At 54.1% G+C, this 24,631-nt stretch overlaps 6 protein-coding genes across 8 annotated transcripts in view; 3 read left to right on the plus strand and 3 right to left on the minus strand.

Moving 5' to 3' along the window:
- GOLGA1 (golgin A1) overlaps positions 1-6,823 on the plus strand; it is an 80,322-nt gene extending 73,499 nt beyond the window's left edge. For 2 of the 3 annotated variants that reach the window (XM_069873449.1, XM_069873448.1), the window contains exons 17-23: positions 494-596; positions 1,341-1,459; positions 1,946-2,107; positions 2,597-2,656; positions 3,227-3,397; positions 4,341-4,427; positions 5,256-6,822. In XM_069873449.1, the coding sequence (XP_069729550.1) occupies positions 494-596; positions 1,341-1,459; positions 1,946-2,107; positions 2,597-2,656; positions 3,227-3,397; positions 4,341-4,427; positions 5,256-5,336 (783 nt within the window). In that variant the 3' untranslated portion in view covers positions 5,337-6,822. Of the gene's footprint in view, positions 1-493; positions 597-1,340; positions 1,460-1,945; positions 2,108-2,596; positions 2,657-3,226; positions 3,398-4,340; positions 4,428-5,255 lie in introns of all 3 variants that reach the window. The other variant, XM_069873450.1, reaches the window with a different exon arrangement.
- A 188-nt stretch (positions 6,824-7,011) lies between these two features.
- Positions 7,012-9,066, minus strand: ARPC5L (actin related protein 2/3 complex subunit 5 like). The gene is made up of 4 exons (XM_069873493.1): positions 8,873-9,066; positions 8,728-8,787; positions 7,901-8,077; positions 7,012-7,512 (listed from the first exon to the last, which is right to left on the minus strand). The coding sequence occupies exons 1-4, from the start codon at positions 9,005-9,007 to the stop codon at positions 7,450-7,452; spliced, it is 435 nt and encodes a 144-aa protein (XP_069729594.1). The 5' UTR covers positions 9,008-9,066; the 3' UTR covers positions 7,012-7,449.
- Positions 9,067-9,582: 516 nt separating this feature from the next.
- On the minus strand, positions 9,583-13,271 carry PPP6C (protein phosphatase 6 catalytic subunit). Its single transcript, XM_069873491.1, has 7 exons — positions 13,121-13,271; positions 12,958-13,053; positions 12,611-12,676; positions 12,096-12,237; positions 10,962-11,041; positions 10,613-10,822; positions 9,583-9,958 (listed from the first exon to the last, which is right to left on the minus strand). The coding sequence occupies exons 1-7, from the start codon at positions 13,193-13,195 to the stop codon at positions 9,710-9,712; spliced, it is 918 nt and encodes a 305-aa protein (XP_069729592.1). The 5' UTR covers positions 13,196-13,271; the 3' UTR covers positions 9,583-9,709.
- Positions 13,272-13,279: 8 nt separating this feature from the next.
- Positions 13,280-15,884, plus strand: RABEPK (Rab9 effector protein with kelch motifs). The gene is made up of 7 exons (XM_069873488.1): positions 13,280-13,379; positions 13,649-13,797; positions 13,876-14,028; positions 14,146-14,307; positions 14,838-14,987; positions 15,170-15,319; positions 15,501-15,884. Exons 1-7 carry the CDS (start codon positions 13,321-13,323, stop codon positions 15,794-15,796), a joined length of 1,119 nt encoding a protein of 372 aa, XP_069729589.1. The 5' UTR covers positions 13,280-13,320; the 3' UTR covers positions 15,797-15,884.
- Positions 15,885-16,668: 784 nt separating this feature from the next.
- HSPA5 (heat shock protein family A (Hsp70) member 5) lies at positions 16,669-21,668 on the minus strand. Its single transcript, XM_069873190.1, has 8 exons — positions 21,523-21,668; positions 20,278-20,509; positions 19,865-20,002; positions 19,508-19,620; positions 19,045-19,435; positions 18,537-18,774; positions 17,862-18,029; positions 16,669-17,507 (listed from the first exon to the last, which is right to left on the minus strand). Exons 1-8 carry the CDS (start codon positions 21,651-21,653, stop codon positions 16,948-16,950), a joined length of 1,971 nt encoding a protein of 656 aa, XP_069729291.1. The 5' UTR covers positions 21,654-21,668; the 3' UTR covers positions 16,669-16,947.
- A 2,936-nt stretch (positions 21,669-24,604) lies between these two features.
- The window catches only part of GAPVD1 (GTPase activating protein and VPS9 domains 1), a 28,999-nt gene continuing 28,972 nt past the window's right edge, over positions 24,605-24,631 (plus strand). Inside the window, exon 1 of the mRNA XM_069873439.1 lies at positions 24,605-24,617. The gene's annotated coding sequence lies outside the window, so the exon portion shown is untranslated. The remainder of the gene's footprint in view (positions 24,618-24,631) is intronic.

Here is a 24,631-nt window from a genome sequence, read left to right on the forward strand (position 1 = left end):
GACTGGATTTGGGCTTAAGTATCTGAACAGTCAGGAATATTAATCGGAAATTTATCCTCAGTGTGCAAGGCAGCAGTGGTTGCCTCAGTAAACTTTAAATTCAAAGGTGGTTACAGGGCAGCCTGTAACTGTGGCACGGCGTTAGTCAGAGCCAAGTGTGGTTTGGCTCTTAGAGCACGCCAGCTTGGTGCCTTTTGATGAGGTCAGCGTTGTAGAGGTGGTGCCTTCTGTGCGTCTGGACAGACCACAGACATCCACGTGGCATTACCTGTAATGTGAATGCTGCACAAAGGTGTCATATAGCCTGGCACAGAGCTCAGGCAGCCCTGCCAGCTGCAGGTACCAGCCACTGCCTTTGTCACTGGTACAAGGATTCTTTTCCAGTCCTTCCCACAAACAATAAATTTGAAGCTCAGAGCTATGCTGAATTCTTTCAATGCCCTCTCCTATTTTTATATCTTTAATGAGTTCTGTTTGTTTGTCTGCTTTGAAGGTTTCACATCTGGCTGCTGTAATAAAGGAAAAAGACCAGCTCATTGAAGAAAAATGTGAGATGCTCCTAAAACAGAAGGAAGAACGAAACCAGCTCAGCCAAGGTTAGACCACATGAGTTTATTAGACTTTTGAAAATCTCATGTCCTTCAGTACAATTGGATGGTATTCTGTGTATTTAAAAACAAACCCGCTTTTTAAAATCAGTTTTATGTTTATATGCCAGAAAATAACAAATCTTGTTGTACTTTTTGTACATTGTTGGGTTTTGAAGACTGTGAAATAAACTATACAGACCAAAACCTGCTACTTCACCGCACCACTTTAAAAACTGCACCTGCTTCAAAGATTATTTGCATTCTTAAAGAGCAGCTGCAACCTGATATTACACAGTCATAGTAAAAGATGAAGTACAGTCATCTTCGCTCAGTCCCTGACCCCACTGTGTTTCCTCTTGTGCTGCTATTATTTTGAAAGGGAACAGAACTTTCACCTTATGTTGCACTGTTCCTTGGGAAGCCACTTGCGCTCACAGCTCAGCCGAAGCGTTCCTGTGCAGCCATAGCACAAGTCATACTGGCTTTTGATGGTTGACTTTTAGAGCAGCTGTAGCTGACAGTTATGTTAAGTACTAAAATCCCTTTGACTTTCAGACAGATAGGCTGCTCCTTTGCAAAAACATGCATGTAAGCTTGGGTTGCTTAAACTCCATTATCTTTCTGTCTTTACTGCTGAGCAAGGCAAAAAGGTCAGGATTTGCTGTCAGTGTAATTTGCTTTGTTTCAGGGAAATTAGAAACTCCTGTGTGATTCAACAGACTGATACTAAGCAGGGCTCTCCTTCCTCAGATCATGAAGCTGCCTTGCTGCAGATACACCAGTTGCAGTCTGACCTAGAAGCAATTAATGACCGAGCAGCGGAGAAAGAAGAAATGTCAAGGAAGGAGATGGATGCACTGAAGTTGCAGGTACAGGAGCGCCTGCTGGCCAGAGAATATGAGACAAACGTGGGTGCAGTTGCAAAGCTGATCTGTTCAGACTTCCCAGGAAAAACGGGGGGAGTGTGAAGGACCCCAGTTCTGTTATGCTTGGGGCTGTGTCCTCTGAAAACTTGCTCAAGGCCTCAAGCGCCAGCAGTCAGATCACCATTACTTGTTCCATCTCCCTAAGGAAAGATTTTCCCGTCAGATCTGTGATTATGAAAGACAACCCCTTATTTTATTTGACTTCTAAAATGTCTTGAGAGAACTATTACAAAACCACTGAGATGGAGACCTGAAAGCGGTAAGCAGACCCATGACAGATGGAGCCAGCTAGACTGCCACTACTGCTTTCTGGTTTGAATAAGCAACAACCGCTGCCCCCAGAAATTACAACCAAACAGAAGTCTGTGGAGTGCTCGTGGGCTGCAAATGCCAGGATGTCTCTGCAATTCCCTCTTTTCTTTTCTATAGGTTTCAGAACTAGAGGAAACAACAAGAGCCTTGAGCAACAGGCATTTACATTCTCCAGAAAACCGCTTGGTGGAACAGAATGGAGAAGTAGCAGCGGCAGATGTTGTTCAGCTTCAGAAGGATAACAGGGAGCTGGAACAGCAGATCACTGAGAAAAACAAGGTGAACTGAAGCAGCAGTAATGGCTATTGGTCTTTCCCCTTTTTAATTAGGAAGCCTAATAGTTGGTGCTGCCCATGCTACAGAATGGCAGATCCAAATTGAATCCAGTATTCTGAGAGTAACTTTTTTTCCTCTGGATTCTACAAGGATCTAGCAACAGTGGATAAAAACTGCAGCCAGAATTGTAGGAATCCTTATCTGGTTTGGAGGAGAGATTCACCAAATGGTACTATTTCCAGCTCCCCTTGCAGAGCCTTTTTGTGTGGGTTCAGTTCGCTTCCATTGTGCTCAGTATCCAATCGCATGCCTGTTAGTGTGTGCAGCCAGAAAGACGAGGTGTTCAGGTTGCTTCTTCAGAGCTGCCAGTGTTGTTTAATGATTATTTCATTCATTACATTTGTTTGTCATGGGTTTTTCCAGATAGCTTTGTGCCACAATGTCTTCTAACAGCAAATACTGTGTTTACACTTCCCTTTGCTCTGCTTCCAGGTGATAAAGCAGCTACAGCAAAGGATGGCAGAGCTCAAGAAAACCCTGCAGAAAGAGTTGGTAAGGGCTGTGGTTCTTTCAGTCTCTTCAGCTGGCACTTAATGACAGTGACTTGCACTGCTAATTCCAAAAGCTTTACTGCTAGCTGGAGCGCAGATTTGTTTGCTAGGGATGTCTGCAGTTTTCTTGTGTTTGCAGGCAGATCAAGGCGAACCCTTGAATTAGGGCAGGAAATTACTCTGGATTATTTATTGAATGGATGGGCAGCCATCACCACTCAGCTCTCGAAGCAGAGAGTTTTAGCTTACAGGAGACATGTGTTTGGTGATCTTGGGCACTCAATACATCTCTGAGAGTGAACAGTGAAGGTTCGATTGCTGCTTAGCTGCTGTTCAGCTATGTTTTACCATGGGAGTGATATCTGCCCCAAAGAAAGCTCCTCTTTAATCCCTTCTACAGTAGTTTTCCTCTTCAATAAAAATTTATTCTGTTTTTTAAAAAAATCACAGAGGTTTTAAAATAGTCTGATGGTGTTGCAGATACAAGCCTCTTGCTGGCCGTCTCAGACCCAGATCCTCTCCCCGTCTCAAGCTGACAGTCTACTATGTGCTTCTCTTTTTCCTTTTTTAGAAAATAAAGCCAGACAGTGAGGTACCTGAAATACGTGAAAAAGCAAATTCTGAAGTGCCTAATGCTTCTGTGACTGTCACAAACAACTCGGATTTAAATGACTCCAGGGAGATCAACTTTGAATATCTTAAACATGTTGTACTAAAATTCATGTCCTGCCGGGAATCTGAGGTAAACACGTACGCTTACCTTCTCTTTCCCAGTCTGTCTGTCTCTAGGAACTGCTGCCTGCTAAAGACACTTCTATGCTGATTCCATACTTTTATACTTAAAACGTTGTTGACTGAGTCAGCATAATGAAGCAAAACACCTAACGACAATATGTTTGGAAATGCAGATTATAATGAACTAAATGAAAAGGAAATGTGGATGTTGAAGAGGTGGTTATGTCTAGAAGTTAAAGATCACCTCTGTACTCTCAAAAGCACATGGAGCTCATCAGTCGAGTAGCTGTACATTCAGGGCAGATGGCAGAAAAAACAAGAAAAAGACACAGGCCACTCACTGTCAGTCTTTAAGAAGTGGCTCTGTGTGCGTCTAGAACTCCCTCATGTTCCCCGTGTTGTGCCAGAAATGTTAAAGGTAGAAGAGTAACACCAACAAGAACTGCTTAATTGCCGGTCAGTAGGTAAAAGATTAAGGAATAATTGTGTAACTCCAGGGGATCCTGAGTGCTCAACTCCGTTACTGTCTGCATCGTGTGTCCTATTTAGAATACTGGTACTAGACTGTGGATCCTTAAGTGTGTATTTGAACTGGCATGATTATTTCCTGCCTAAAGGCTGGTTTGATTGACTTATCAAAGCTTAAAAACCCTAAGAGGCCACAGGAGCCAAGCTGCTTCTGTGTTCTGACTGACTAGGATCCCCATGTGTCGTCTTCCCCCAAAATATGCAAACCACTGTTAAAGAACAGGAAGGGAGGAAACCCATCCAGAAGGAATAAGGCACAGGCTGTTTTAGGCTGTTGGAGCTGGGGATAATGGAATGATATTGGGCTGCTCTTTGTAGTTAACGACTTCTGTGATCAGACCTACAGGAAAACTGCTGCACCACAGTCTGGAATGCCGAGTCTGAGAGCATCATAGAAACCGCAGTATTTTGTTGTTTTTCAGGCATTCCAGCTAATTAAAGCTGTATCTGTGTTACTGAATTTTTCACAAGAGGAAGAAAACATGCTTAAAGAAACGTTGGAGTACAAGGTAAGGGTCTTCTTCCACCTGGAGTTTTGAATGAGATCCCCAGCAGATGGAATGAAAGTTCTGAGATGCTGGGAGATCATGAGAAGTATCTTTGCCAGATGTTAGTTGGGATAATAAATATAAGTTATTACCAAAGTGTTAGCAAAACAGACATGTACACATTGCAAATTGTCCGTTTCAGAGAGGAAAATACTTTACAGGGCTTCAGAGAATGGGAAACAGCACAGTTTCGCCCAGGGGACTCAGTCCATGGAGGAAAGCTCTTTGCAGAGCAGTCAAACATTTAAGAACAGGAAGCAGAATTCTTGGTTTGTTGTTTTGATATTGGGCTTAGACACCTGGATCTGTTTCCCTTTCCATTGTGTGAAATGCAGTCTCCCGTGTGTCCCTGGTGGTGTGGTTATAGGGAGGGCCCATAAATGAGTGCTGACTCACTTCCTTCCGTGCCCCACATTCATCTCTGCCCACTCAGTGAGTGGACGGGTTCAACCTGAACGCAGCTGAGGAAGGTTTTTTTTCCCCCATCATTAGGAGCGGTTTAATCCCAGAGTAACTGAAGGTCCTGGGTAGATTTGTAATTATTTTGAAGGCTTATCCATAAGCATAACCTTCAGTCACCTTCACTTGTGGAAAGTGGATGCTGTTTCTTCCAGATTTGGTAGTGAGAGACTATTTTAAACTCCTTCAGCCTGAGGCGTGCAGCGTTCAGGTTTATAAATAGTTCTCTCCATCTGGGGAGGTGCCTGTGCACCATCTTCTCTCTTTTTCAAAGCTTCATCCACTTAGAAGTGTGAACTGAGTGAAATGCATTGTGCTTTCCCATCCTAGATGTCGTGGTTTGGGTCAAAGCCATCTCCGAAAGGCAGCATCCGGCCATCCATCTCCAGCCCAAGGACACTGTGGCCTTAAGGGAACCAGAAAACGGGCAGTCAGCATCCAGCCACTTCTTTCTGTGAAAAGAAGGCTGAACACACTCATCCAGGTGTGTCTTAATCACTGTCATTGCAGTATTTTGTACAAGATCTCTGACCCTGTTTACAGAACTAGTACTGTGCAAGGAGAGATTGTCACTACAAACGCCTCTTCCAGGCTGGATTTGGGGCCCGTTGTCTCGGTCTCCTAACGGAAGTCAGCTCCTTGTGCTCACTGGTCTCGTTTCCTTGGCACCAAAGGGTAGCGTTCACCTCGCTAACAGCAGTGCTGCAGTTTGAGCTTCTGACGCGCGCCTCTGTCGGGGCGATTCCAGCTTCTGTGGCCGAGCGCTGGAGTGGAGTCACTGGACACGGAGAAGCTTCCTTGCCTCCCTCTGGAAAGCAAGGCTGAAACCCAGTGTTGGCAGTACTGTACCGGGTCTGGAAGGCCTTTCAGAGAACGGGAGTGGGAGCTTTAACCAAAAACACAATCTGCCTTGCCTTGTTATACTGACATAACTGACAGTTCACATCCTTTCATATCACTGTGTATCTTTGGTGCGCGTATCCTGGCCTGCAGTCCCCAGGGCTGCACCTTGATGATGAGTATTTAATTTGAGAGCACAACTTTAGAGTTGTCTGATTTTACTTTTCTTAAAGAAAAATAATATGTAAAATGGTCTTAATTACAGTACCTAATACTCAGTCGCCTTTAAACTGAACCCGTTAGCCTGTCTGTAGGTTGTGAGCATCGGGAAGAAGGGGTAGGAGCTATTTTAAATTTTTAAAGCTGAATCCCAGGTATTGTCAATGCACACTGAGAATACCTTTTATTTAAAAGATATAATAATCTACTGGCAAGGGGTGGAGAATGGTGGTACTAAACACTTTGATTTTTATTTTTCTCCAAAGTCTCCTAGCAGCAGGTTTTCAGAACCAGCGTCTGCCTCCTCAGTTGTGGGTCTCTGTACTTCAAAAACTGCTGCTTAAGAACGGTTTTGAATATGTAGTAGGGCTGTAACCGTGTCCTCACTGTGTGGTACGGGGATCGCTACTCAGGGGGTTTGGTTTTGGAGGCAAGATTCAACTCTTGCTGATCCTGATCCCAGCAGCTTTCCTTCCCCCTTCAGCAGAGGGGACTGAGGCGCCACTGGCCTCAGAGGGGAAGCACAGTTTGGCCCGTGGTTATCAACACCACCATGAAAATGGGAAGCAGCAGCGAGTTTGATTCCCTAAAAGGAGACGTTTCTTCAAAAAGCTGCGTATGTATGGAGTTAGATGAGCAGGCCGCGGTTCTAGCAGCTCTCGTACAAGGTTTGTGTTACTAACAGTCCTTCCATTAAATATATTCAAGGCAATTTGAGCTGTCCTGGTGGAGATGCTGTTGCTGTTCAGGTTTGACTTTGCTGGGACAAAGCAGAGGCAGGATCACCCTCTTGGGTCTGGCATTTTCTCCTCCAAGGTCTTTCTCTGTGGAATGGCCCTTTACTCTGGCCTGTTTCTGTGGGAACCGAGTTCTGCCTCTCCCCATGCCGGATCCGAGGGCTGGTTCTGGGAACAGCTGGCAGTGGGAGCGCTCACACAGAGGCGGATGTGTGATTTGGAACTGGTGCGTCACTGGCTGCTTCCGAGTGAGCCGCACGTAGGAGTTAGTGAAAAACAAATCACCGAACTTGTGTGATCCAAGACCTTTATTGACACAGCAGGCACTTCACACCGCAACCAGCCCCACGTTCCCTTCAGTCCTTCCACAACACGTACAACTCCGCTGCTTCCAAGGACGCTTCCCCTGCCCGTCAGCTGCCAGGATTCCCGTGGGCCAAGGACACAGCCGCTTCCTCCACAAGCAGCGCACGCAGGACCTCTACCACCACACCCAAAATACCTGTTCTTGCACAGTGAGAGGAGTGGCTGTGCCGCCTCCCTGCCTTTAAAGAGGGGAGCAGAAGGTCTTTGCTCTGGTATTTGACTGTCGGAATACGCGGGGACAACTTTACTCTTCCCCCACCTTAAAGGCCAGCAACATTCCACGAGGTTTCTGTATCATTTCAGTCTCTTAAAACAGAGGGACTGGTGTCTCTTCAGCCAAGCCTGGAGCGGGTCGCCGTCCTCTACACCGTCCTCCTTGCTGTGAGGACTCGGACTATGGAGCCCAGGCCCCCTGCCGCTAGTGCCTGGGGGACAGGAGGGAGGTGTGACAGGGAGGCACCGCACAGGGGGCATCGCAGAACCACAGCTGCTACGTGTTTGGCAGCAGCAGCGGAGCACGTGGCTCTTCAAAAACTGAGTGTTCCCAGCAGCAGCCTGGGCTGCGCCACCTCCTGCTGCCCCTTTCCTCACCACAACTGCAGGGCTGGGGCTGCGCCTCCTGCAGCGTCTCTGCAGGGCCCTGGCCCTCCTCTGCTGCCAAACTCCGTGCACACACGCCAGCCCCCCTGGACAGCACATCCTCCCAGTGCTTTGTGGGGCTGAGCCCCTGCCACCAAGAGCTCCTCAGGGAGCCTCTCGGGAAGCGCAGACAGGGACCCTGCGGAGCAGCTGAGCCGCACGCCCCAAACGCACCTTTTCGTGCCACTGGAGCAGGATCGCGCTGCTGTTCTCCGTTGGCTTCTCAAACCCCTTATAGATGTACTTCATCAACAGATCCACGTCGTTGCGGTCCAAGGAATTCACCGCCTCTTCTATTTCGCTGCTCTTAAAGGCGGTGAGCACTCTCAGCATGGTTCCCTGTGCCTGCTCCTGCCAGGACACAGGGAGGGCAACTTGGGAACCAGTGAAGCTGGAAACTACTCCCAGACACCAGACGTGTTTCCCAGGGCTCTGTGGGTGGTGGCGATGCCAGGGCCATTCCCATTCCCCAAGGGCTCTTTTCCTATCCCCTCTGTTCTTTGAGGGGCCCAGTCCCCTCCCCCACTCTCTGAGGGCTTCATTCCCATCCCATGTTCTCCAAGGGGTCTATTTCCATGCCCTGTTCTCCAAAGCATCCATTCCTATCTTGCATTCTCCATGGGGTCCATTCCCATCCCTTGTTCCCCCCCACCCCGTTCTCTCCATCCCTCATTTTCCGAGGGGCCTGTTCCCATTCCCCAAGGGCTCTGCCATTCCCATCTTCCCCCTGCCCCGTTCTCCCCAGCTCATTCCCATTCTCCAGGGGCTGCATTCCCCACTCCGTTCTCCCTATCCCCATTCTCCAAGGGCTCTGTTCTTGTCCCCTATCCCCACTCTCTGTGGGGTCTGCTCCCATTCTAAAAGGGCTTTGTTCCCCTCCCTGTTCCCGTTCTCCGTGGGCTCTATTCCTGTCCCCCCATCCCCTATTCCCATTCTCCACGGTCTCCCTTCCCACCCCTTGTTCTCGTTGCCCTCCCGGTTCTCCCGTTCCCCCCCGTTACCTTCCCGTGGCGGCCCCCGATGGCGGCCCGCAGGGCTCGGAGGGCGTTCCCTGTGCGGGGGTCAAGGCCTCAAACGCTGCCGCAGCGCCCCCCGCGCCCCGCCCCCCCCCCCCCCCCCCCCCCCAGCTCAAGGATATTCGCTCAGCAGCGCCTCCACCCCGGGGCCGCCCTCGGGCTCCGCCGCCGCCGCCTCCTCGGGATCGTCCTCCACGAACCGGTTCTCGTCGTACTGGTCCACGTCGAAGCGGCGGAAGCGGGAGGAGAGGGTGCTGCGAGCCATGCCGGGCCGGGAAACGGGGGAAACGGGAGCGCCGGAAGCGGAAACGCCGCCAGGACCCCCCCCCGGAACCGGAAACCGCCCCCAACGCCCTTAGAGCGCAGCCGGGACACCGGGGCTGGAAAAACACCAGTCACTTTAATGTACAAAGGCAGCGCGGAGCTCCGAACGGAATCCTCAGAAATCAACAAATTAAAAAACAGAAAAAGGGGAGGTGGAGGGGGGTTTGGAGAAAGGAGCAGCCCTCGAGCACCGGCTCTGACCCCAAAAGGGCCCCGATCCCAAAAGGGCTCTGACCCCAGAAGGGCTCTGACTCCAAAAGGGCCCTGATCCCAGAAGGGCTCTGACTCCAAAAGGGCTCTGACCCGGGCACGGTTCCCGCTGCACCCCAGGCACGGGCTTTGCTGCTGAAATTCCCTACAACTCCCCCAAGGAGAAGCCAAACCCGCCGCGGGGAGCTCGCTGTGTGAACCAGACAGGGCTGCGTGTTCCCCACAGATCCCAGGGATGTGGCACAAACGGTCTGAAAGAAATCTAGGGTAGGGGGGAAAAACAGAAACTCACTACAGACACCAGAATACACAATAAATTTAGATAATTTAAACATAAAAAGGGCAAGAGGCAGCATTTCAGCAGAAAAGTGCTCAATAAAAAGTATATTGTAAGGGACGGTACACGGGCGGGGGACGGCAGGCAGGAGCGGCCTCAGAGGAAGTACGGCGTGGTTGTCCTAGGGGGAATGACACGTTCTGAATCGGGAACGGCGCGGAATAGCTTTGGTTCTCGTGTATTTACATCCTTAAAAACCATGATTGATGCGATATTTCCACAGCGGTAGCAGTAATTGGGAGCAGACCACACCGTGACCAGTTTCTCGTCAAACATGAACTTGTAGCCCTCGTGAACCAGCTGGTGCGCCCTGCAGATGAGCTTCAGGTTGTTGATGTGAACAAACTGCGAAGGAGAACAGAAAGGTGAGTTTCCTCGGAGCAGCCGCCCACCAGCACCCACACCCCAACAGCCCTGGCACCCGCATGCCACGAGGGCTCAGCCAGCAGCTGAAAAAACTGACTGGGTTTGAGGCCCGTGCAGGGAAGAACAAGTACGGAGCCCCGCACGGTGCCCACGGCCGCGCTGCTGCAGGGCTCGGCCCCTCCGGCCACGCTGCAGGAAGGGCAGAGAATGCGCGGCACGAGTCTGGGGCTCAGAACTGCACATTGGGGAGCCCAGGAGGGGCAGCATGTGTTACCCGAGGGCTCTGCTCACCGCTTTCCAAAGCAACAACGATTAAGGGTCATTAAGGAAAATAGTAGAGCACTTTTTTCTCCTAAATCCCTACTAAGTGTTCCACACAAAGCCCAGTGACAGCTCAGACTCACTGCGTTGTGCTTTCTACAAGCGGTTTGGCTATTACCACATCTGGCAGCGGGATTGTGGCTCATTCTTTCACGTTGGCTCGAGCAAAACTCCTCCAGCACCACGACTGGCTTGCAGCTCCTCCTCGGGCAGTGCCCTCGATCCATTCCTCACCAGGGCAAACACCAAACCGCGCTGCAGCATTTACCTCACGCCGCAGTTACTCCGTGTTGTGGACAAGAGCATCATTACCTCATTCGTCACCTTTGCGCCAAAGAGCCAGCCCGCTCCGCGCGGACTGATGGCCCACGTATCCACGTCTTCCGGGTCAGACCAGACCAGGTCGCAGAAGGCGCCTTTGTGAGGAATTTCCTGATTGCGTTCGATGGTTCGAATTTGATCGAGTGTCTTGATGTCTGGAGAGAGGCCGCCGTGCACACAGAGGATCTGCTCATCTATTAACTGGAGAAAAGAGATGCAAGAGTGCAACGCTTGGTATTGAACCCAGCCCTGAGGCTCCCAGTGCCGCCCGGGAGGGTACCGATGCCAGCAGTCACATTTACACAACTGACTGGTCTTGTGACGTGGCGTTGGCACTTACAGCTGCGATGGTGAGCATATCAAACACTTTGGTGCAGTATCTCCAGGCGTTCGCGTTCCCATATTTGGTTTGGCACTCATCTGTTCAACAGAGAATTTCTTACTGGATCAGCAGGTGCTGGGACAGATCCGAGGCAAACGCCTACGGCGGAACTTGGAAGTCAGAGGTACAATAAAAGCTGTGGAAACCGGTGGGGGAAGCACTTGGTCCTGCTCCTGCCAGGCCTGGGCAGAGCCACGATGCCAGCTGCTCGCTGCTTACCGAGCACGGTGCCAGCGCTGCAGAGACAGCGGGGCCTGGCGCCTCCGCCACTCCCAGTGCTAGGAATCTCGACTGGACCAGCCGGGTGCCTAGATCAGCAAACTCAGTACAGGAGAACTGTGGCAGAGACTGCGAACCACCCAGGGCTGGCAGAAAATGATCTTACCACTAACAGGCATGGCAGCAGCTCTGTTTAGAGCTACATGAAGGTGGCAGCAAGTCTGAGTGGCCGGCGGCTCTGAGCATTCACGCTCGCTCTCATCGACATGTCACCCACAGGACAGCAAGTCACAGACACTAATTACCCTCTTTGCAGACATTAGGTGTTTTAGGACCTGCTCAGGATTCATCAAAGCCTCATGCAACAGAAAAGAAGCTCCCAAGCAATTTCATTCCCTCAGTTTTTCAGACAGGCTGCCAGCAGCATTTCCCCAGATGCTCGCTGCTGACAGCAAACGGCTTCCGCAGCCGCCTCCATGTGCGACACCAGATTTTAGTTACACTGAAACTTATGGGGATTCCAGAGACACTGCGACTCTGTACAGGGCCTTCCTTCACAAAACACCAAAGCACACTCGGTACAAACACACGTGGTCCCTAATATTGAACATGTCACCACAACTTGAACAGAAAACCCAGGTGGAAGAGACAAGCAGCAAGGTCTTGACTCGCACAGGTTCTACTGCACCGAGGCAGCCGTGATGCTAACGACCGACAGCGTTAACGACCAACAGCATTCGCACCTGCTTCCCACCCTGTCCCAGGAGGGCTGCCTGTTGCGCTGCACCCAGACCAGGCTTCCTGAGGGAAGGATGCCGTATCCGTTTATTACACACGAGCCCCCAGTGAGATATGGTTTGGGTGAAGACTTACCATAAAACCCGTACACCTGCGTTATCTGCCGGCTTTCGTGATTGCCTCGCAGAAGGGTGATGCGGTCGGGCCACTTGGCCTTCAGTGCGAGAAGGTAAGTGAACGTCTCCAGACTGTAATAACCCCGATCGACAAAGTCACCCTGCAAGTCAAAACGCATCTGTGATGGGAAACAGCCAAAAGAAGAAAGGCAGAGCCAACAGCTGCTCTGGATTCTTCACAGCACATGAAGAAAGTGAGCACTGAGGGGAGCTGAGATCTGCTCGGGTCTGTGCGAGTGTGCTCTGTGTCTACCAGCGCTACAGCTCCAGCTGCCCCACATCACACTCCTCGCCTCCCGGGGGGCCTGGCACAGCAGGTCCTGCCCCCGGCACAGCAGGACCCGCTAGCAGAAGGCAAACAGCAAAGCAAAGGCAACACTCGCAGCCTGTCCAGAGCTTGCCTGGTGTCCGGGGCTGGAGCACTGCGGGTGTTGCTCAGCGCCCCATGGGGACAGGACGTGCCTGGGCACCTACCATGAAGATGTAGTTGGTGTCGGGGACCTGCCCGCCGGTCCTGAACAGCTCGCACAGGTCGTAGAACTGCGGGGAGAGGCAGCCGGCTCAGCGCTGCGCCCGGCACCGACCAGACCGGGACAAGCACGGGGGCTGCACTGGGCACGGTGCAGACCAGCACCGGTACCAGGGGCTGCGCAGACCGGCACCAGGGGCTGTGCCGGGCACGCCATGGGCCGGCACCGGGGGCTGCACGGAGCGGAACCCGCACCAGGACCAGAAGCGGCACAGAGCAGGCCCGGCGCTGCTACCGGGGGCTGCAGCGGCACAGCCCGGCCCCAGCACCGGCCCCGCCGCGGGCCCCTTACCTGCCCGTGGATGTCGCCGCAGACGGTGACGGGCGTGGAGACGGGCTGGACGTTGGACTCCTCGAGCAGGAGGTCGCACACGTAGTCGCAGAGGCGCTGCGGGAGGAGCGCGGTGAGCGCGGCTCGGCCCCGGACCCCCCGCCCCCCTCCCGCCCCGCCGCACCTTGAGGTCGTTCTCGGGCAGGTACTTGCACAGCCGCGCGATCTCCACGTACTTGTCCAGGTCCAGCGGCGCCATCTTGGCTCGGCGGCTCGCGGCCGGAAGCGGAGCCCGGCACTTCCGGGGAGCGGCGCGCGCCGGGGACGGAACCCGGAACCCCCGGACCCGCCGTGCTTCCGGCTCGCACCGTTTCCGGTTCCGGAATGGCCCCGCGCGCGCTCCCCGCGTTAAGGCCCGGGCGGCGGCCTCTGCCCGGCCGGTGGTGAGGGGGGAGCCGGGGGGAGGAGCGGGAGGAACGGGAGGAGGGGGTGGGAGAGGGTGGGAGAGCCCGGGCCCGGGGGGAGGAGACGGGGCTGCAGCAAATGAAGACGATTATGATGATGGGGGGGACGGGGACCCCCGGGCCGGGGTGAGGAGCGAAGCGGCGGAGGGAGAAGGATCTCTGGCAAATGCTGAGGAGTGCGGGAGCCCCGGGGTGAGGGGAGAGCCGGGGCAGCCCAGCCCGGCTGAGCGCTGCCCCTCGCCCTGCAGGTACCGGCTGTCGCTGCGCGGCGAGCGGCCCTGCGGGCGCGTAGGCCACGGCTGCCTCGTCCTCCCGGGAGCGGGACCCGGCCGCGTCCTCCTCCTCGGCGGCGCCGACCCCGACGGTGCCTTCGCAGACGCCCATTTTGTGGAGCTGGGTGAGGGATGAGGTCGCGGGGGAGTCTCGGGGGGAGGGGGGTCTGGGCTCCACTGACCGTGCTCCCTACCGCCTACAGGCGCCCACCGCTGGGTTGCGACTGGCTGGACGGGGCTGCGGCCCCGCTATGAGCACGCCACCGTCCTGCCCGTCGCCCGCCCCGTGCGCCTCTGGGTCTTTGGTGGCGCCCACCCAGCAGGGAACCGCGGCTGCATCCAGGTGCTGGACCCTGGTGAGTGCTTGCGGGGTCTGGGGCGGCTCCTTCCTGCCGGCTGTACCGTGGGAAGGGGAGCAGAGCCTCTTGTCTGTTACCGAGTTGATTACTTTATTCATCAAATGTCTTAATCAGAAGTAGGAACGTGGGAGAGCCCAGAAGTGAGTGGTGTTCAGCCACTGCCGAGGACGTTCCACACCTCCTCAGCAGCCATTGGAGAGCGCCTGTACGTGTTTGGAGGGGGAGACAAAGGAGCGGAACCTGTTGCGGATCAGCAGCTCCACGTGTTCGATACAGGTACCTGCGGGCATGTGACGGGCTGTGCTGCCGAGCGGTGGAACGCGTCCTCTGTGGAATGGGACGTCTGCCTTACGGATACAGTCCAAGACGCAGAAATGTCAGGCCCCTGCTTTGGCTACAGGTTTGAATGGAGGGGGGGATGTTCGTTGCTGTCGATCTCTGTGGTCACTAGGAATGTGGGCCACAATGGCAGCGTGAAGCTCTGGGCTGGGGAAAGCTGCTGGCGCTGGGAGTGGTTTGTTACATTTGCCCAACAGCAGATTCCTTTCCATGGTGGCACCGTTCCATGCTGTGCGGGTATATCCTGCTCGTTCTGACGGGCCCGTATGCACCACAAGGGGTTTGCTTTCTGGTTCTGTTTGGTCTTTCCTGCTTCTGAGTGATCAGAACAGCAGACGGCTCCGTGGGAGGGCTGGCTTGGGTGTCATGACATGGTGTTAGCTCTTCTCTGGCCCTGCTGGAGATGCTCCCTCATGTGCAGAGCTTCCAGACCGCTCTCCCTAATGAACATATGTGCCTGTTTGCAGCCACCTTGACCTGGTCGCAGCCAGATACTCACGGTGATCCCCCCTCTCCTCGGCACGGACACGTAGTGGTTGCTATCGGAACTAAGCTCTTCATCCATGGAGGTTTAGCTGGTGACGTTTTTCACAGTGATCTGTTCTGCATTGATATCAGTGAGTATGGTTCTGGACAGCGTGGAACAGGGGCTGTGGTGGAGGGGTGCTTTGATTTGGGGAGACCTTTTTTCTAAGGGATATGTTCTTAAAGGCTTAAAGTATCACCCTGTTTGGTTAGAGCAGCAAAACAGAGGGGGTTTTATGATGCATAATCACGGGTGTTTTTCTCTATCTGCCAGATGACATGCACTGGGTTAAGGTAGCAGCCACCGGGGACATCCCGGGAGGGCGGGCGTCCCACGCGGCAGCAGCGTTCAAAGAGCACTTGTACATTTTTGGTGGGATCAGTCCCAGCGGGGCGCTGGATACGGCGTACAGGTACCACACAGGTAGGTAAGGAGCCCACGCTTGCTTCTGCCAGGCCAAACGCCCATCTGCTGGAAAAGGCTTTGCCCCGTGGTGGCTGGAGTGCTCTGTAGCACTGAAAACCGGTCTAACGAGCAGTGTCAGTGCCCTTGTGTGCTTTTTAAGCTGTGTTTGGAGATGTGAATGTGTATTTTTGCACTGCAGAGAAGCAGCAGTGGACGCTCCTGCAGTTTGATGCCCCGCTGCCCGCTGCGAGGCTGGACCACGCCATGTGTGTTGTTCCCTGGCGCATTGCGAGGAGCGCGGACGCAGGAGCTGCCAGCAGGGAGGGCAAAGCTGGGGAGGAGGCGACTGTGTCAGCGGGTGACAAAGCCGCCCCCCTGGGAAAGGGGCAGGATGAGGGGCGGGATGGAGCCCTCGTGCACCTGCTGTGGGTGTTCGGGGGGATGGACACACAGGGGGAGGTGTACGGGGACTGCGTTGTCACCCTGCTTGAGTAGCAGAGCAGCACCGGCCTCTTCTGCTCCATCGTACAGCACTGTCACTTTGCCTGAGTAATTATTCCCAATAAATAAGTACTTGCCCCACGAGGGAGGGTGCTGTGCAAACACACTCGCTGCCAGAGCAGCCCAGCAGGGTTTGTGCTGTGTCAGGAAGGAGGTTACACACTGCTGGCTGCAGAAATGTCTCTGCAATGCCCCAGCATTACTGGGGAATGGTTTGAGTTCCAGCTTGCACTGTGCTGGAAATGCGTGAACACAAACCAGACCCGCCCTCTGCCCCAGAAGTGAGGGGCTGAGTGGTTTTAAGGAGGCATTAAGAGTGGGCACCACAACTGCCCCTGCCCTCAGTGCAGTTCCTTACCTCATCCCAGGGGTGGGAGAAGGATCACAGTTCAGTAGGACTAAGAGGATATCAACTGGGTGTAGCCAGGTTTTCAGGCCCCAGGAAAGGCTTCTTTGCCTCTAATAAAGCTCTTCAGAAGTTCCCATGCTGTAGGGGTGCGTGTGTGAAGTTCAGCCACTCCCCTTCCCTGCTCTGCATTTAGGTCTGTGTTATCGCTGTGAGGCAAAGAGGGGGGGCCTTGCTCCAGCCTCTGGGGAAGCTGCACAGGCAGAAACACCCCCGCTGCCCCCTTCCTTACAAGGGTCTTATCCATCACAGCCCTCTCTCCTCCTTGCAGCTCCAGGCACACCTCAGGAACCCTCTCTCCCCAGCCTTCTCCTCACCAGGGACTCTTCCCCAAGGAAGCTCAGGGGGGTGAAGCTCACCCAAGGGTGGGAGACACACCGTGCAGACCTTGGGCCCAACTCCCATGCCCTGGTTTCAGCTGCCTGCTTTTAGCAACAGAAAGCACAGCACTAAACCAAAGCCCCGTGTAAATAACAAATTTATTGTGGTCACTTCAGGTAGAAAATCTCTACACCAAACACGACCAAGCTGTTAAATAGGACACTTCCACTACCAGCGCTTCCCCCCCCCGCTCCCCCCTTGAGCACTGCTAACGAACAGCAGGATACAGCCACCTCGGGCTAGCGTTTCCAGCTCCACTCGTGAGTGAAGGCTCAGTTACATTCCAGATTCAGAGTTCAATAGTTTAAACAAGTGTTCCTGAGTCCAATATATACACACACCGCCTGGGAGACGCTATCTACAACTCATCTTTCTCTCCTGCCTCCTCTTCGCCAGGGGGTGGGCCTGCACTTCCGTAGAGCTTGCTCACAATGGGCTGCACAACTTCCTCCAGCTCCTTCTTTTTCGCTTTGAAGTCTTCAATGTCTGCATCTTGATGGCTCTCGAGCCACTCGATCTTTTCTTCTACTGCTTTCTCTATTGTTTCTTTGTCCTCAGAGGACAGCTTGCCACCCAGCTTCTCCTTGTCCCCAATCTGGTTCTTCAGGGAATAGGCGTAGCTCTCCAGCTCATTCCGGGCATCGATGCGCTCCTTCAGCTTCTTGTCTTCCTCTGCAAACTTCTCTGCATCATTAACCATCCTCTCAATCTCTTCTGGTGTCAGGCGATTCTGGTCATTGGTGATGGTGATCTTGTTCTTGTTCCCGGTGCCCTTGTCTTCAGCTGTGACACGGAGGATTCCATTCACATCTATTTCAAAGGTGACTTCGATCTGGGGGACACCACGAGGGGCAGGAGGGATCCCTGTGAGATCGAATGTTCCCAAGAGATGGTTGTCCTTGGTGAGGGGCCGCTCGCCTAGAAGACAAAATTAGAAATGGTTTGTTTTCCAGCTGTGGTTTGTACCTGTGAAGCCATGAGGTTTTAATCCCAGCGCAGCATCTGTCCTGACACTCTTCAAAGCATCACCTCTCAAAGAGCTCTTCCAAATGCAGCCACACAGGAAAGACATTTGAAAAAGTGATTTGATAATGGCTTTTGATTCAGCTCAAGCAGCCTGATCAGAGCTGCTTCCAAGAGCTGAGCTCTTACCTACCAGAAGTTATCCATCAGCATTTAGGAAACGCCTGCAGCCTCTGAGAAGAGACAGCAGCAAGCGTCCCTGTCCTAGCGACAGGTTCCAGCTGCCCATGGGCCACCAGTGACACTCACCCTCATAGACCTTGATTGTCACAGTTGGCTGGTTGTCAGAAGCTGTGGAGAAGATCTGGGACTTCTTTGTGGGAACAACAGTGTTCCTGGGGATCAGTTTAGTCATGACTCCTCCAACAGTCTCAATGCCAAGGGTCAGAGGACACACATCAAGCAACACCAAGTCACCTGCAAGGGATCAAGGGTCAGAGTGCAACATGACTTCAGTGTGAAAGAAACAGCACCCTCTCACTGCCACCAGGATCACAGCATCAGGGAGTGGTGTGAGTGGGAAGGGACCTCAAAATCCATCCTGCCATGGGCAGGGACACCTCCCACTGGATCAGGGGCTCCAAGCTCCATCCAACCTCGCCTGGAACACCTCCAGGGATGGGGCAGCCACCGCTGCTCTGGACACCATGGGCCAGGGCCTCCCCATCCTCACAGCAAAGCATTTCTGCTTGAGATTTCATCTTGATCTCCCCTCTTTCAGCTCAAAATTGGTCCCCTCATCCTATCCCAGCACTCCCTAATAAACAGCCCATCCCCAGCTTTTCAACCTCAGATCCTGAGAACTGAGGCACAGGAATTCCTAAAGACTGGCATCGATGTTCTACTGCATTTGCCAACTACCCACATACCCCCTTGCTCAGGGCAGAGGCTCCCCCCCAGCAATAGTGAAGGCACCCCCCTTACCTGTGTCTTGGTCCCCAGAGAGCACTCCGGCCTGGACAGCCGCTCCATAGGCTACAGCTTCATCGGGATTAATGCCTCGAGAAGGCTCTTTCCCATTGAAGAACTCTTTAACCAGTTGCTGTATTTTGGGGATGCGAGTAGAGCCACCAACAAGAACGATCTCATCAATGTCAGACTTCTTCAGGTCAGAATCTTCCAGAACTTTCTGAACAGGCTTCATAGTGGAGCGGAACAGGTCCTAAGACAAAAGCACCTAGGACTGTAAGACTGTATGCCCACACTCCTCCATGCCTCAGGGTACAAAAGCCAGCCACTACAGAGGAACAACTGCCCACAACCAGTTCTTGTGAGACCTCAGCTGTCACTGGTGCCACAGCCCCAGCGAGGAGCAGCTGCTGCTTTTGGTGCAAGCAGGTTATTTATACCCCAAAGTCACAGCATGAAATACTGCACATGTACCAGTCCCCAGCCTAGAGCCCAGGCAACGTAACTACCTTTCTAAACTTACCATGTTCAGCTCCTCAAACTTGGCTCGAGTGAGCGTCTCTGAGAAATCTTCTCCCTCAAAGAAGGATTCTATTTCAATTCTAGCCTGGTGCTGAGATGACAAGGCTCGCTTCGCTTTCTCCACTTCCCGTCTTAGCTTCTGCACAGCTCTGTTGTCCTTCCTGACATCTTTTCCTGTTTTCTTCTTGTAGAGTTTGATGAAGTGTTCCATCACACGTTGGTCAAAGTCTTCTCCACCCAGGTGAGTGTCACCATTAGTAGCCACGACTTCAAAGACTCCATTGTCAATGGTGAGAAGGGAGACATCAAAGGTGCCACCACCCAAATCAAACACAAGGATGTTCTTCTCACCCTCTCTCTTGTCCAAGCCGTACGCGATGGCAGCAGCAGTTCTGTAAAGAGAACACCCCACTCAGAAACTGGGACTGCCACCCCCACCAGGCAACACCCTTTAGGCTACTTACGGCTCATTAATAATTCTCATCACATTCAGCCCAGCAATGGTACCAGCATCTTTCGTCGCCTGGCGCTGCGCATCATTGAAGTAGGCTGGCACAGTCACAACAGCGTGGGTAACCTGAAGGAGGAATGAGACAATTTTGTTACAGATAAGATAAGCACACAGCTTGTAACCAACCACAGCCACGCTGACAGCAAAGCACATTGTTCTTTGGATAGAGGCAAAACCCCACTGTGAGCAGAGCCCATTCAGCTGGGCTGCCAAGGGGCCAGCAGCACCCAGCAGTTGAGGACTGCAGACTCAGCCCACCCAGCTCCGTGAAGCCGCTGCCTTCAGTTGTTAGCAGCAATGAGAAACTTACTTTCTTCCCCAGGTAAGCCTCTGCAGTTTCCTTCATCTTTGTGAGCACCATTGCAGAGATTTCTTCAGGGGCAAACGTTTTTGTTTGCCCACCTCCAACATCAACTTGAATATGGGGCTTGGCTTTCTTCTCAACTACCTGGAAAGAACAATGAATGCTGTCCTGTTTAACAATTCCCAGAGTTACTACTGCACGTTCCAGTGTTTCTTTCTCCCTGAAGATTAAGCAAAGTCTCTATAGCAGACAAAACTGGAATGCTGTAATGGGAGGAACTGCTGGCTACGTTTACCCCAGCCTCATCCCTGCACCCCAACCCTCCCAGGAGCACCAGAGAACTGCAAGGCTGCTTAAATGGACACCACGATCTGGCCAGACATGCAGCCCCCTCCCATCTCTCCGACTCTGGAACCCACCTTGAATGGCAAGTACTTTATGTCCTGTTGCACTGAAGGGTCGTTCCAGGTGCGGCCAATGAGACGCTTGGCATCAAACACCGTATTCTCAGGGTTGGACGTCAGCTGGTTCTTGGCAGCATCCCCGATCAAGCGCTCCCCCTCAGGCGTGAACGCCACGTAAGATGGTGTGATGCGGTTGCCCTGATCGTTGGCAATGATTTCCACCCGGCCATTCTTGAAGACACCCACGCTGTGGGGCAGGAGAACAGTCAGCCGGCACTAGGGTCTGCCCACCCCCGGGGATCCCTGGGCTCCCCAGGCCTTCCCCTCTCCCCCAGCGGCCCAGCGCTGCCCACAGAGGCCCCACCCATAAAAAGGAGGTCCCAGCATTCCCCACTCGCCTGGCCTCTGCCCTCCCCCACCCCTCTTTTCTCCAGAAGCCCCAGTACTCCCCACAAGAAAACAGGGTCCCAGCATTCCCTATAGCCCCACTCCCCCTACCTCCAGCTTCCCCCCACCCAGCGCTCCTCGTGCCCCCCCCCACTCCCAGGCCCTACGCTCCCCCACAAGGCCCCGCAGCCCCTCTCCCCCCAAAAACCAGAAACCCACCACTCCCTACGGCCCCACCCTCCACACCCCCTAGCCCCCCCCCCGAGCCCCAGTGCTACCCACAGATGCTCCCCCCATTAAACAGGGTCCCAGCGCTCTTTATGCGCCCCCAACCCCCTCTACGATCCCCTGTGCTCCCCACAGCCCCTCTCCCCCCCCAAAAAACCCACGATCCCACCACTTCTAGACCCCCAAACGCCCCCCCACAAGCCCCAGTGTTCCCCACAGATGCTCCCCCCACTAAACAGAGCCCCAGCGCTCCTTATACGTCCCCCAATCCCCCCTACGATCCCTAGTGCTCCCCACAGCCACTCTCCCCCCAGTAAAACAGGATCCCATCGCTCCCCACGGCCCCAACCACCCGTACGATCCCCTGTGCTTTCCACAGCCAGTCTCCCCCCCAAAAAAACAGGATCCCATCGCTCCCCACGGCCCCAACCCCCCTCCAGCCAGTCTCCCCCCCAAAAAAACAGGATCCCATCGCTCCCCACGGCCCCAACCCCCCTCCAGCCAGTCTCCCCCCCAAAAAAACAGGATCCCATCGCTCCCCACGGCCCCAACCCCCCTCCAGCCAGTCTCCCCCCCAAAAAAACAGGATCCCATCGCTCCCCACGTCCCCAACCCCCCAAATAAACGAGTTCTAGCCCCCCTCACCAGGAGTAGGTGGTGCCCAGGTCGATGCCCACCACCGTGCCCACGTCCTCCTTCTTCTCCTCGTCCTCGGCGCGCGCTGCGGCGGCGGCCAGCACCACCACCACCCCCAGCGTCCACACGAAACGCCTCATACCGACCCCTCTCCGCGGCCAACACCCGTTCACGAAGCAGATCCTGAGGCCTTCTTCCTCCTATCCCCGGCCCCGCCGCTCCCTCACCGTCCGCCTCACGCTCCTCACTCGCCGCTGAGCTCCCGCGTGCGCCCCCCCCTTATAAACCCTCCGCTGCCCCTCGTGGAGCCACGTGATTGGCTGCGCGGCCCGCGCTGGAGCCTCCCCATTGGCTACCCGCCACCCCGCTGTCCCGCTCCCATTGGCGCGCGCAACTCCCTCTCCACCCCCCCCCCCCCGGCCCCGCCCGCCGCCCATTGGCTCCATAGGAGCCAATGGGCGGCGGGCGGGGCCGGGAGGGGGGAGCACGTTCTGGAAGTTTCCATGGCGACCTTCGCAGGGGGCTGGAATTAGGGGATGCTTAAGGCCCCTTCCAACACAAACTGTTGTATGGTTTGAGATCGTGAGGGCTTACAAGCCTTACAAGGAGGTGGGGTGGTTTAGCCTGGAGAAGAGGAGGCTGAGGGGAGCCCTCATTGCTCTCCACGACTCCCTGAAAGGAGGTTGTGGAGAGCAGGGAGCTGGGCTCTTCTCCCAAGGGACAGGACGAGTTGATTGCCCTCAAGCTCCACCAGGGGAGGGTCAGGCTGGACATTAAGAAAAAATTTTTCACTGGAACACGCTGCCCAGGGAGGTGGTTGAGTCGCCTTCCTGGGAGGTGTTTAAAGGACGGGTGGATGAGGTGCTGAGGGCTTAGTGGTTGATAGGAATGGTTGGACTCGATGATCCAGTGGGTCTCATCATAGAATAACCAGGTTGGAAGAGACCCACCGGATCATTGAGTCCGACTGTTCCTATCAAACACTAAACCATTCCCCTCAGCACCTTGTCCACCCGTCCCTTAAACCCCTCCAGGGAAGGGGACTCAATCACCTCCCTGGGCAGCCTGTTCCAGAGCCCAGTGACCCTTTCCGTGAAGAATTTTTTCCTAATGTCCAGCCTAAACCTCCCTTGGTGGAGGGTTTATGACCCTCTGATGGAATGTTTTGTTTCAAGCAGTGTTTTTCCAGGCGTTGTTCGTTCTTTGGAGACGATAACGCCTCGTGCTCAGTGTGATCCATGCTCAACAGGCGTCTTCTGCCATCACCTCTGTCTGCAGCCTTTTCCAATCTAGTGATTCTATGATTCCTCCATGCTAAACAGCCCCCGGTCCCTCAGCTGCTCCCACAACCCCTCTTTTCCAGCTCCTTCCCCAGCTCTGTTCCCCTTCCCCAGATGCGATCCAGCAACTCAATGTCTTTCCTGTACTGAGGGGTGCAAAACTGAAGCCAGGATTTGAACTGCAGCCTCACCAGGACCAAGCACAGGGGGCAATCTCTGCTGGCCACCCCACGGCTGATCCAAGCCAGGTGCTGTTGGCCTTCTTGGCCACCTGGGCTGCTGCTGCTCATGTTCAGCCACCGTCAACAAACACTCCCGAGTCCTTTTCCGCTGAGCAGCTTTCCAGCTGCTTTTTCCCAAGCCTGAAGCTACACGGGGTTGTTGTGAATCAGGTGCAGGACCTGGCCCTGAGCCTTGTTGAACCCCAAACAACTGGCCTTGGCCTGCGTGTCCAACCTTTAAGATCATCAAATCCAACTGTAAACCTCACTGCCAACTCCACCACTAAACCGCATCCCTAAGTGCCACGTTAACACAGCTATTGAACCCATCCTGCGATGGAGACGTCCTGCTACCCATCCTGGGATGGGCAGCCTGTGGCAGTGCTTCACCACTCTTTCGGTAAGGAAATTTTCCTTAATATCCAGTCTAAACCTTGCTTGATGCAACTTGAGGTCATTTCCTCTCATCCTATCGCTTGTTCCTGGGGAAAAAGAGACCAGCACCCAGCGAGCCGCAAAGAGCAATGCATCCTCATTCTCTCTTTTTTTCCAGACTAAATCCCACTTCCCTCAGCTGCTCCCATAACCCTTGCTCTCCAGCCCCTTCCCCAGCCTTCTTGCCCTTCCTTTTGGGGTGAGTTTTGGGGTAAATTCAGCCTGATACAGTCACTGTCAGCCTTGAGGGGGTCCCCTAGCTGAGGCCGGGGGGGGGCGCAGGGATTCTGAACCCCTCCAGGGATGCTTTGCAGAGTTGTTTAGGTTGGAAAAGACCTTTAGGATCATCAAGCCCAACTATAAGCTTCACTGCCAGCTCCACCACTAAACCACATCCCTAAGCGCCGCATCAACACGGTTTTTGAACCCCTCCCGGGACGGGGACTGCGACCACTTCCATCCCAGTGCTTGATGCCCCTTTTGGCGAAGGGATTTTTTCCTAATATCCAACCTGAACCTCCTCAACAACCCTTTTAGCGACGGGATTATTCCTAACACCCAACCTCAACCTCCCTTTGGTGTCGTTGAACCTCATTCCTTGCGAAAACAGCCCAGCGCCCCGAGAATGCGAGCGAGACGGGGTCTCCCCTCATCTTCTTTTTCCCTGACTAAATCCCACTCCCCACAACCCCTCCCGTAGCCCTCGTTGTCCAGACCCTTCCCTAGCTCTGTTAATCTGCGTTTCCATCAGTTTTGAGGTGGATTCTAGGGTAAATCCACCTGGAAACGGGTCCCACTGGCGTGAAGAGTCTCTCAGGCAGGGACGGGGGGGACCGGGGGTTCGCGGCGGAGCCTTCGCTCCGCCGCGAACCCCCGGTCCCCCCCGTCCCCGCCCCTGGGATTTCAGGGGCTTGGCAAGACCCTCATGGCTTCGGGAAGGGGCTCATGGCTTCGGGAAAGGGACTACAAGTCCCAGGAGCTCGCTCGCCGTCCCGCCCTTCGCCTGCGCAGTCGCCTCTCCTGCCGCAGCGGCCGCCGGGGCGCTGGCCGGGAAGGGGACGCGATCGTTTAACCCGCTCCGAGGAGGCCACGCTGTGACAAAACGTGGTTTGTTTTTTTTTTTTTTTGTATTATTATTTATTTCCTCTCTCCAGGGAAGGAGGGGGAGGTAGGGCGGATTTC

Source organism: Phaenicophaeus curvirostris, chromosome 20 (assembly GCF_032191515.1).
Source record: "Phaenicophaeus curvirostris isolate KB17595 chromosome 20, BPBGC_Pcur_1.0, whole genome shotgun sequence".
In the NCBI taxonomy this organism is placed as follows: domain Eukaryota; kingdom Metazoa; phylum Chordata; class Aves; order Cuculiformes; family Cuculidae; genus Phaenicophaeus; species Phaenicophaeus curvirostris.